Here is a 12,901-nt window from a genome sequence, read left to right as displayed (position 1 = left end):
CGGCCAGCTCTGCACCACTTCATGTGGAAATACAACCGGGACAAGACGGGACCAGAGGGAGGGCAAATATCAAACATCGAGAACAAGGCCGCTTGTTTTCAGACGAGGTTGGTTTTAAAAACTGTTTGTTCCCAAGAAAGAGTCTTAAAGTGGTTTATACAGGAGCCAGTATAAATGCTCCTGGCTACAGGAATGATTATATTCAGCAAATATGAATATGCTATTTAGTAACTGAGAGATCAACACCACTAAAATGATAAAAAAGTGGATTCTTGGAACTTGTACAATCTGGAGGTCAGATGATAGACTGTAGAAAACATGGACGTCACCTCTGGGTTACAAAGAGTAGTTCAGAAGCTAATGAATGGCAGTTACCTTATGGAACTGTGGAACAACCTTCCTGAGGGTCTGAGAGGAGCCGAGGATATTGAGATTTTTAAACGCAGTCTTAAAACTCATTTATTCAGTCTGGCTTTTATATAGTGCTTTATATAAATTCAAATCTTAACATTATTGTATTGCCTTTTTTATCCTACTCCAATTTTAAATATTCTTCTGTTATGTATTAATTTGAATATCTTATTGCTTTTATGTGTCATATTTTCTTTTTTCATTTTTATATATATTTTTTAATTGTTATTGGTGTGCATTAGTCTCTCAATGATTTAAACATAACATGATATTTATCTCTATCTATCAATATATTCTTGACTGCACTCATTTTAATTGTTTTTTTTTTTGTAAGTCCATTGTTGTTGGACTGAGCTTCATCTTGGAATCCAACCTAAATATGTTTTGAGTTCTGTCCCGAATATGTCCAAAGCACAAAGTACCAGAGAGCGTCAGCTGCTGATCTGCCGTCACATGTGACAGAATACAAAGTCACGCTGTCACTGCTGTTTTTCCTTCAGCACGGGAATGTTTTGATTTGTCCGTGTTGGCGCTCGAGCCAAACGATCTGTGAAGTTTATGTAATCTCATCATCTCCGCCTGCACGTGTTGATGATGGATGTGACAGCGCTGCCGTTAAATCTACATAGCCAAGGTCCCCACAGCTCGATGGGGACGCATCACTGGGAGCCTGTGGTTGGTTGATGGTGGTTTTTTTATCAGCCACAGCTTGATGGAGAAGAGTAGAATGGGTCGGGATGGACTTGCATGGATTACTCCTGACAGTGGGGGCAGCGTGTTGATGAAACATCAGGTTGTGCTCCTGGAAGGGCTCCGAGGGGGTGAAAGTGATTGTCCTTGAAAAAGGCCCAGATTCTGAATTTCCCCATGGGCTGCGCTCATCAGTGAGATCAGAGTATCGTGCTGTCCTTGGAAGTGAAGGTCTTCATCTGAGTGTATGATTGGAGTGGAAGCCACAAAGAGGCTCACATCGAGTCTTCTGAAGATCCAATTTTCCATTTCCGGCTTTGTTTAGTTTCTCACAGACATACCGATCATAATGACGATAAAAATACAATTTATCTGCAAGAGTTTGTTGGTTGGAGTTAAGAAAGCAAAGCACAGCTTTTCAGAGACTTAGGATAAAAATCTGAGTCTGGACATTTAGTGACAGTACTTTAGTTGTCTGCAGGGATTACATTGCTGCCTGCGTCACAGCTGCAGGCCGAGCTGATCTTCTGACTCAGCATCTTTTTTTTAATACTTTTATTGCAATACATTAATGTTTAATGTTTTTTCATATATATAGGAAACAATACATATAAATATATGCAGATTCAAAATGCATATCACAGAGCGAGCTTTGTGCCTCCTTTTTTACAAAGATATAGTCAGGTTAAGCATACTGTTTAAGAAATAAAAAAAAGAAGTAGAAAACGATTAAAAGAAAATATATATATATAAAAATAAGTGTGCGTCATCTCCTGCAGATCAAAGATTGTATGCGTGTTTGCACATAACCAAGATCTGTCTATATCATGTTTTTTAATTGTTGATTATTATATTTATTTATAATGGTTATTCATACATTAATTCATTAATTGACTCAGCATATTTTGCACCTTCTATCCATGTAGACCCTAAATGTGTAAAAATAAGACCAAGGTTTTAAAAATAGCAGAGTCAGGCTTCAACAGGGTGCTAGTTGTCGTGTCAGCTGCAGCTTACAGACGCTGAACTCCAAGGCTGAGCTGGTCATGAGAACGGCTCTGATGGAGGACTATAGCTCTCCCATTTTTCAACGAGAGGTGATCACTTCTTCACACCCACACATTTCTAAACATGAGTCCATGCATGTCATTATAATATCAGTGTGCCATTATACTGTCAACTGTTGATGTGGGCTACATGATACAGCCGCTGATGACAGCTATAAAGCCTCCTCATCATCAGCTCTGTTTGTGAGACAAAGCAGCGCTGCAGAAAGAAATCCGATGAGCCTTGTTTACCTTCTGAAGCCTCCTCCTCCTCCTGTTGGTCTTTGTGCATTTTGTTTGGTACTCTCATCGGCTAGATTCATAAATAATTCCTTCTTTAGCTTTAGATGTTTTGTGTTGCCAAAGACTGTTTTCTCATCATTTAGCTAAAAACATGATCAGTGCATGTTAGAGGTATTATGAAATAATGGACTTAACCAGATAGAGAATTAGCTATAGTAGAGCTCGTGTGGAAGTATTCAAGATCGGTGTTGGTCTCGAGACCACTTTTTGAAAGTCTCGGTCTCATCTCTGAAGCATTTTTACTCGGCCGTGTCTTGGAGTCAGATTGGGTGGCCTCCAGATTTTAAATCAAGACCACCACTGACAGGTAGTTTTTCCTCGTCATCACTGTGACTAGAAGGAAAACGTCTCTTTCTGAAACATGGTATAACGTTACATCATTTGTAGTTTGATTTGTATCCCCCGGTTACGGCTGCAACCTTCCTGGTGTTGCGGTCTAAATGAGTGACACGCCCCCTGAATGCAAGAAGATTTTGAGGTTATATTTCAGGTCTTGACTCGGTCTCGCCCTGCCTTGGTCTTGGTCTTGTCTCGGTCTCTGAGCACTCTGGACTCTGGTACGTCTTGGTCTTGACTACAACATTTACTTTTTATTTTTTAAAGGGACCATGTACAATATTAAAAACATAAATGTTGCCATTTCATGCATTGCACCAGAGTTAGCCTTGGGCTAATTTACATCTGCAGTCCCTCGACATAAAGCAAGATATATTTTCTTCGATTTCTGATTAAATCTCAAACATTTCAAAAATCAGAAAAACAGACTCTTAAAAATCTCTGAAGCTCGAGCAGTCTTTTCATCCTTCTCTGATTTCTGATTCACAGTGGACAAATCAAACAGCTTGAAGCAGAGAGGGTGAAGCTGAGATGTTCTGTTTATTATTTGGCCGGCGCTCTCCCTGAAGAATTACTTAGTTTTGTGTTATTTGTTAATAAATCTTCTTGTGGACTGAGAATTTGTTTAAATTGTGGTTCGACGTTGGGAGTGACGAAGGAGAGGGTCGCTTTTCTTTCCCCTCGGCTGGTCATAACAACTTTTTGTCATTGTCATGCTTTCTTATTTGTTTTTGTGAAGCCGAAGACATTTCCACATTGCAGACAAATAAAGTTCTGTTCTATTAACTTAAGTGTTTTACGTTTTCGGCCAAATCTCTAAAATCAAAGAAGAGATGCACCTTTAAGAAAAAGCTAAAGACCCAGCTCTTTCATGAATACCTACTAACTTAATGATGATGGTCTCCATATTATTGATGATGATGATGGTAATGACGATGGTTTTTGTTTGATAACGACGACTTATAAGATGGTTTCTATACTGCGTCGCTTTGGATAAAAGCGTCTGCTAAGTGAATTGTAGAGATTTGATACAAAACAACCGAAACTTTACAAACTCACTTTTAACACTGAATCAACACCAACTCTCAAAATGTCTCAGTAACCACAGCAGGCTTCAGGAGGCTTGGACTGACAGCCTGGATGTGTTTTAGTTTGGATACCTAACAATCAGTGCAGCATTCAGTCTGTGCATGAACCACACACCATACTGAGTGTGCAAAAAAAAGTGACAGCCTGAACATTCAGCAGTTCACCTTTTCACCAGTAGAGTGCAGCCAAGATACACAAATCAAACGCAGCCTTTTCCCCGCACGGCTGAATCAGTTTCATATCACTAATCCAGAGCACTAACTAATTTATGAAACCCCACTTAAGATGAGCCACGGAGAGACAAAAAAAACACCTGTGGTGATTTATTATTCTGTAACGGGGGGGGGGGGGGGGGGGGGGTTAGCTGTAGAAGAAGTAGCACTGTGCTATAAATTACAACATGCTGGCTCAGATCACAGATTTGTCCAGAGCAGCATATGCAGCCCTCACTTTAGAGCCTTTTCTTTTCACACTGCAGGATATTTAACTTCAACACTTTGCTCTCTAACTACAGACTGATGCCTGAATCGTGGTATGACAGCACTCATCTCTGTGCACGCTGCACACGGGGGGTCTCATGTCTCCCGTTTGGCAGGTGGATGGACGCACCGCTGTAATGCAACGCCATGCGGGGAGCAGAGGGGATTTTAGGTTTCTCTCAAGTCATTAAATGTTTTTCGAGCACTTTGGAGAGAGAGAGAGAGAGAGAGAGAGTATTTTGGTGGAAAGTGGTCAGGCTGGAGGCCAAGTTAAGGCAGCTGATATATCAGGAGGCACTTTAGCCCGATGGAACAACAACAAGCGCAGAAGAATTCAGCTTTTTGCTGCTAAAATGTCGCACACGGGCCATTTCTAAAAAGGACGCTCTGCTGTATTTATAACCACAGCTCCCGTACTGCCAGATGCATATTCTGCCCACACGGGTCAATGCAAACTTGATTATGACAGACTGAGAAGATTTTTTAGTTTGATAGAAGTGGATCAATGCGGAGAGGAATCTGGTTGCAAAACATCTTTGGTAATGCACAAAAGTATCGACTGAACACGCGTTCTGTGTCGTCACTGTGTGCCGCTCTGCTGAGGAGCAAAGAATGAAAAATAAAACGAGAAGAAAGAAACGACTTTTAAAGCATCTGTTGCTCTTATGATGGTGGATTGAGAGCCTTTTTTTTAAATCTGATGATCCTCTCCTTTGACCTTCAAATCTCAGTCTATACCCCTAAGATGGGGGCGGAGACTAACAGTATAATACAGATCATGATAAAGGATTTACTATAGAGGGTCTGGATGTGATGTCATCCACTGAGCTGCAGAGAGCAGCCTCAGCGTTCTGACTGATTGCTGCTAAAACACAAACAACACTTCTGAAATGGGAAAGAGCTGATTGGTCTACTCAAAGCATCAGGAGGAAAAAATCAGACCCGACTAAAGTCAGCGTCTTCAGTGTCATAAAGCATGGCTCTCTTTCTACTTGTTTTATTTTTTGGGGCTTTTAGCTTCATGTCGACAGGAGAGTGGACAGAGGAGGACATCCGAGGAGAGAGAGGAATGACACGCAGGTCGGACTTGAACCCGGGGCCGCCCACTTGGAGGATCACAACCTCCTTTCTACCTGGCTAATCGCTATGCTAAAGCACTTTGTGAAGCTAACCGTGTCAGGACCAGGTACTGTTCAGAGTTTCAGATTTAAATCGAGAAGCGCAGTCCTTTCATGGATTATAATCTGAGGATTTTCTCGGCCGGCAGTTTAGATCAGCAAAACTAAAATGTATAGAAACGCTTGGAATCGTTACTCTACTTTAAGGAAGTCACAGAACGAAGCCACACAGTTTCATTGGACAAAAAAAAGCACACACGACACACTGGAACAAATCTCTAATCAGACCTGGCTCATGCTCTATCAACGTGTCATTAGCGGTGCGGTTAGATGGTGGCTAACAGCGTATTGTAGTTTGTGTTGATGCTCATGTTCTTCCAACAGCTAACGTGTCACACTGCGGCCGTATTTTAAAACAGGTTTGGAAGCATAAGCATGGATATTTGGAAAACTGTGGATGTCATTTAAATTCTCCTGACTTCACAAAACAGCTTTTTTTACCCCCCTTCTCTGAGAATGTGTTCTTATGTGTCTCAATTATTCACGAGTCCTCTTCATGATGATGAATCAGAAATTCCAGATATATGCAGAAGCATCACCATCCACTACATACTGTATGCATCGAGGTTACAGATAAACGATACCGTACGTACCCGGCTTTAAAATCAGGTCACATAAAAATGTCAGTAAACAGTAAACTTGGCTTCTGGCCGTAAGTTCAGGTGAATTGTAGGGATCTCAGTACAGCCCAGATGTCTCATATTTAGGCAGATATATTTGTCAGTTTAGTGCAGTTTTTTTTGTCATTTTCTGAACTGAAGGCAGCCATGTTGCTGGCTAACGGGGGGGGGGGGTCCTATGAGTCTGACAAAGGGGGCGTGTCCCATATCACCATGTTGTCAGATAGGCAATATATTGTGATTTCTGAGGGTGCGGTCACACTGGCCATCTGTACTGGTGCCGTACTCAAGCACAATTGGCCCCCCGCTGTGCCATTCCCACGCTGGCCGGCACGGCCCTCAGTCACACTACACAGGACTTTAGGGTTGAAGCGTGCTTGGGCATGGTACGGATGGCCAGTGTGACCGCGCCCTGAGTCTAATTTACAAATAAAAAGATGGGTATGAAGTACAAACCACTGCATGCATGAAGTCTGAATAATATAGTTCACTTATATCAAATTGAGCAGTGAGATCTTCATTGATGTTTATCACAGGGTATGTAACATTCAACATCATATGTTTACTTTCGGTACAACCTGAGAGAAAAATAATTTAACATATATCAGGAGAAAACGAATTATTTGCATGTAAATTTTGAATGTTAAAGTATCAGGAACCAAACTACCTCTATAAATATCAGCTACAAACTAGAGACACTTCGCCTAGCAAACACATCAAGGACCTTATTGACATACAGCGGGCAGCAACAATGGACTAAACCTCTGTAGACTAAAAGAAGCATCAGCAGAAAATCACCTTTGCTTCTAAAATAAACATGCGGAGCTGCTGTCCTCAGGAATACATATTTGATTTTTTTTGAAGGTGAACCTTCCTCTCAGCTCCTGTGGCTCTGAGCCCTCCGTCAAATCCCCTCGGAGCCTGGAAGACAAAGCAGTGTGCTCTGCTGCTGCTGTGTGTGCACGATTGTCTTTACCTGGGATTTCCAGTGGAGAGGATGGCTGTTGAGCTCAATAGTTCTTCATACAGATCAGCTCCTGACACCGGGAACGCTGTGTGCTGGGCCAGCAGCACTCGACGGATGGCAAACAGAGCCTGAAATACAACAAAAAAATTGCAGCATATGATGTACGCACATTTTGCAGCATGGATCCACAACAACAACATGTGTACCTCGGGCGATGCAGCCCGATTGGATTGTTTTCTGCCCAATTGAGCCTTCGTGCAAAGTAAAAATGTTGGCTTGTTTCAATGCGAGTCGGAGGATTTGCCAAAATGACAGCCATGTTCACACTGTCTGCTACAGCTATGGCTTCCTGTATGTACTGATGATTTGATTCCTGAAGCTGGAGAAGCATAAACAGAGCAAGCAGGTTACTCACATACGTCAACAACAGCTATCCTTAATCTTCTTTGATGAGGTGGCTGCACTTAAACATTGGGACTCTACTTTCTACCTACCACTAATTGTTTTTTTTTCCTCCTATTAACATTTTGTCTTCATGCCTATGTAACCCTTGAAGTCTAAAGTAGGAAGAAAAAAAAAGCCTATTGTAAATTCTCACAGTTTACAAATCTGTGTGTATAATCAGTGCCCACATATTTACAAAAAGCTGGGCAAGGGTTATGTGCAACCTCTGCACACAGATTTGTAAACTTTGCAAACTGTGGGCACGGTTTGGTAGAAACCACAAGCACAGATTTGTAAACTGGGAACAAATTGTAAATCCGTGCGTACAGATTATGAATCTGTGCGCACGGATTAGCTAACTGTGGGCACGGTTTCCTATAAATCATGGGCACACATTTGTCAACTGGGAACAGATCGCAAGTCTGTACGTACAGATCGCAAATCTGTGCGTACAGATTGCGAATCCATGGGCACAGGTTATGAACCATGGGCACAGATTTATTTAATTGTGTAAACAGATTTACAAATGATTTACATAAACACTTTTGCTGCGTCTTTTATCTGTTTGATCTTTTTGTATTTTCTTTAACCTTAAACAAAACGTTTCCAACAGAACCAAAGATGTCTGCAACGTTTCACACACACTCCTGTGTGACTCTCCTGTGTCGAGGAAAACAACGCACACTGACCGGTGACCGCACGCTTGTGTTTGCCCTTGACTCATTACTTCCTCTGTCTTACTGTTCTACATCACTGTGCTGTACTAATCATAAAATAAAAGAAAGTGTTAGAAACAAACAAAACCTGCTTCCAGGTTCCCAAAGCCAAGGTGGCATCCATTTTTATTTTCAGCTCCAAACTTGGCACTTTATGTGTTTCAAAATTTTAATTGCAAACATGTGCACTCACCGGTGCACACTTGCATATTAATTGTCAGATTCGATGCCCCAATTAAAAAGAAGCAGTGTTGCTGCAGAACTGAGACACACAAACCCTCCTTCTGTTTACACTTTACAAAGATAAAATGTGAACATTTGACAAGAAGCAATCATTCAGTTCATTATGATGGAGTCCATATAATCATTATCCCCAAGGCAGTATTGATCTCTACAAAATAACATCCCATCTCTCATAAACTGGGTTGTCATGATACCAGAATTTTAAACTGGGATATACTTCTAAGACTCAAACGATATCGATAGCTGCTTTGATGCCATGGTAACAAAAACATACAAGTCTGAAGCCCCCAATACTGGGTAACTCCTGCACATTAACCTAAACTGCACATATACAAAGGCCACAAAATATGTACTGAAATTGTGCTGTTTAGGCAATTTAACCTCTTCTGCTGTCTGCCTGTTTGTGAGAGACATCATCGGAATGTTTGCATCTTTCTGAGACGCCAAAAGGACGGGAGGATTTGCCGACCTGAGGACTTGAATTTAGATAAAAAAATATGACTGGATATCTCTCCATACCATAAATCATCTTAAAAAATCAGAGATGATTTTGTTTCATATCACGTGTTAACACAAACTATTGAACATGTTTCTAACCTTGCCCATAACGACTACAAAACCACAGCGACCTTCTCGTCTGAGGGAGAAAAGTACACATAACCAGGGGCGTGTCCAGACGGGTGGCATGGGCCCCCCTTGAGATCTTATTTTGCCACCACACAGTCCTTAACTAGACCAGACTATCGGTTTCTTTGCCTTGCCGACGTGGGACTTCAGTTGAAATAAACTATTGAGGCCGTGTAGCAACAAGCCGCTCATAGTTTTTTTTGTTTGCAGATGATTGTTTGCAAAAAACTTTAATTTGTGACTTTGGAGAAACATATTGTTTTGTGTCGTTGAAGAATAAAGATTGAAGTTGTACATGCTGTTATTATCCTGTTTTACTTAGAAGTCGATGTGATTTGTGGAGAGAGAAGGGGTAAATAAATGTTCTTCATTCATGTGTGTGTGCACACAAACTTCCGGCCACCCCTGCACAAGTCAGCGTGCCTACCTAGTCCAAAAAGTCTGAACACGCCCCTGAACACAACAATCTGACATCTTTCTATCGGCAAAAATATCAAAAACCTGAAGACAGTTTCCACACAGTTTGCTGGACAGTCTTTGACTCAACAAGGCTTCTTCTCCCGATCGCGTCTTTGAACTGCATGAAAACTGCTCTGCTGCAAACGAGTCAGAAGTTCTACAAAAAACAACAACCTTCTTGCTTCTTTACTTATAATTGGGAAACGTACAAAAAAAGCTCTAAGCTAAGGAGAACAGTATCTTCTAGGCCTTCTAGGATTTTCACTGACTAATCTATCACAGTGCATTCTGGGAGGCTTTGAAGCAGAACTATGCCACATGAAAATGAAACATGAACACGTAAGTTAAAAAAATAAAAGCCGGGCTCAAGTTTCCCAGTATCAATCGTTCTGAGATTTATTCTTGGTATCCGTCTAATAAAGTCAGAGATTCAGAGTACTTCCATATGGATATGCTCCTCGTCCACCTCTGAAACATTAAAATATGTTTGATGACTCATCCTGCGCTGGAGGGTGAATTCATTAATGCATCCAGTCAAATGTAATATGGGGCATCCAGCGAAGACTTCCCATTACACTGCATTTGACCGTTTGTGGGTCATAGTGGTTATCAGAGCGTGATCATGTAGAGGTGTGTGTTTGGATCTTTAAAAACCCCTGGAAAAAATGATGTCTTTGCCTTCCTGGCCCAAAAATGTAATACTTTAAACTCCAGCTGAAACAATTAACGGATCAGTTAAAAGACAATTCAAATTGTATTTGAAAAGCACCAATTCACAACAAAATGTATCTTGAGACACTTAACAAAAGAGCAGGTAAAAGACCTTAACAAGAGAGAGAGAGAGAGAGAGAGAGAGAGAGAGAGAGTGAAGGTCTAAACTGCATATATACTGTACATTGGCAATATTTCACTACCAATATGTTGCCTATGTATTTGTGCAATTTAGACATTATGCAGGAATTTTCCAGCAATTTTTGGTATTTAAAAACAAGAGGTGACCCAACATTTAGTGCCTTGAACTTCTACAATTCATTTATCAGACGCTTTTATCCAAAGTGGTGAACATCAGAGAGTCAGAACAACAAAAGGATCTAAAGAGCAGGAAACAAAGACAGGAAGTTCAAACAAACAGCTTTAAATCTGATTGGACACACAGGTGCTGACAGGAAGTGACCAGAGGCAAAGCACAACATCGACAGCTGTTCTTCAGAGTTCTAATCAGCACAAAAACCCTCCAAAATAACATCATCATCATCATCATCATCATCATCATCATCATCAAGTTAGTAGGTGTTCATAAAGAGCTGGGTCTTTAGCTTTTTACTTAAAGGTGCAGAGGGACTCTGCAGATCGGATGGAGTCTGGTAGTTTGTTTCACCACCGGGGGGCGACAGAGGAGACGAGTCTAGTTAGAGACTTAGGACCCTGTTGTGAAGGTTGGACTTCTGTTTTTGTTGCCATGGTTTCGAAACAGGTGTTGACATTGTTTGATTTTTACGAGTACTGATTGAAAGTTTAAAGTTCTGGTAGTGTTACGACTCTACACACAGCCTGAATCAGAGCTGAGCATTATCGTAGTCTGCACTATCACATGTTTACAATGCATTATAATGTTTGAGAGATGTATATACTGTATGTTTTAAAAAGTGTTGAAGTCATGCTGCATAATGTTTAAACAATTCACATAGAAAAGGTCGACTTTCATATCAGGTTTTGGTATTTGATTTTTCTTTAAACAAATCAGTGTGGCTCTTCAAACACAGAACTTTAAGTGACCTTCTTCAGTATCACTGAGGGGGGAAAAATATAAAATGTTCCGGCCCTGCGTCACCCCATGAGAGGATAGCCGTTTGATCAAATAAGTATCTGAATGTCTATGGAGGTTTGAGTTTCTTTCCTCGAGTGAAGTTTGAAGCGTATTTGATGTCACAACGCTACAGTGGGGCAGTTTGTGCATCAAAACACAGCGTCCACGGCCCAGCTGGGGGTGTGATGCTTTATATGAAATCTGAGAGGGGGGATGCTAAATGATAAAGAGTCCAGCTGTCTGTGGAAAAAAAACGTTTTCAGCTTCACTCAGATGAGTCTCTTCTTTGTGGCAGAGACGATTCCTTGACAGAGTTCATGTCAAAGAGAAGGTAATTTATTTTTGGGTATGTGAGGCAAATCTGTTGGGTCTCAATTAGTGGAAGCGTCGGTGCCCCAATCTGGGACGAGAGCTCGTCAGATGGGTGTGCTTTTAAATAAAAAATCTTGCTTTGTGCAGTTTTAATTGAACCCCTCTGCAGCAGGCTTGCCTGTCAGATACGCGTGTCAGTGCAGATGGCCTAGCGTTGACCTCCTGGCTGCTGTAATGTGTGTGTGTGTACAACAGAGGTTCAAATCAACAGCAGGAGACCGATGGACCAGAGGGAGCCCGGTTATCAGCTCAGGGGATGCCTGCAGGCTGGACAGCCTGGACAGGAAGTCTAGATCAGACTGAACCTGCTGCAGGCAGCGATGGACGGAGGAGCAACTTAATGATCTCAGGGAGGAGAAATACACTTCCTCCTATGTGGTGGGATGTGTGTAACTATTCAAACTTAACACAGCTTCATGAAGGTTCAGGAGGTGAGGATAAACGACATAACAAGATCAGACAACACTGAAAGAATATTGTGATAAAGGTATAGTGATATATTCCAGTTTTTCTATCAGAAGATTTTGATTAAGATTGGCACATTATCTTATTTTTATTTTTCATGTTAACAAGGGCTGAACAATATTCCTAAAATAGAAAATGTTCAGTAACATGTTGTTGGTTTTTTTAAATCTACACCTTTTACTATTTTCCAAATTTTTTTGTAAACTATGAAAAAAAACTGAAGCAGAAAGCTTTTCCAAAAACATGAACCACGTTACAGGCTTGATTCTGAGAAACAAACAAATAAAGTAGAACGAAGAAATCTAGATATTTGATTTCCTTTTATTAAAGGGTTTCTTTAGCGAGCCTTTTGATTCTGATCTACAAAGCCTTACTACTTTTTCCACTATATTTTAAAAAACAAAACCTGTGGCCCGTGAGAAAAAAAGGTTTGGACACCCCTGAGATAGAAGATGTAGAACTGACTTTAAAGAGGTCAATGTAAATGAACAGGCTGATGTCCATCCAGGGTGCTTAACTCCCTGACATGCAGCAGACTTCACACTCCTTCACCTGAGTGACTCACATGTTTAATTAATGATATCAGTTTACCTTGTAGGACACCGAGCATCTCTGAGCCACTTCTTCAATGTCAGACGAGACCAGGTCC

The 12,901-nt window shown here is 41.1% G+C and overlaps 1 protein-coding gene across 1 annotated transcript in view; it reads right to left on the bottom strand.

Moving 5' to 3' along the window:
- Nucleotides 1-12,901, bottom strand: part of rad51d (RAD51 paralog D) — a 21,666-nt gene that overhangs the window by 8,401 nt on the left and 364 nt on the right. Inside the window, exons 2-3 of the mRNA XM_065963141.1 lie at nt 12,844-12,900; nt 7,129-7,247 (exon numbers count right to left, since the gene is read on the bottom strand). Of these exons, the coding sequence (XP_065819213.1) occupies nt 7,129-7,247; nt 12,844-12,900 (176 nt within the window). The remainder of the gene's footprint in view (nt 1-7,128; nt 7,248-12,843; nt 12,901) is intronic.

The sequence above is a fragment of the Labrus bergylta genome, chromosome 14, assembly GCF_963930695.1.
Source record: "Labrus bergylta chromosome 14, fLabBer1.1, whole genome shotgun sequence".
Taxonomy (NCBI): domain Eukaryota; kingdom Metazoa; phylum Chordata; class Actinopteri; order Labriformes; family Labridae; genus Labrus; species Labrus bergylta.
This window is presented reverse-complemented; position numbering and strand designations above follow the sequence as displayed.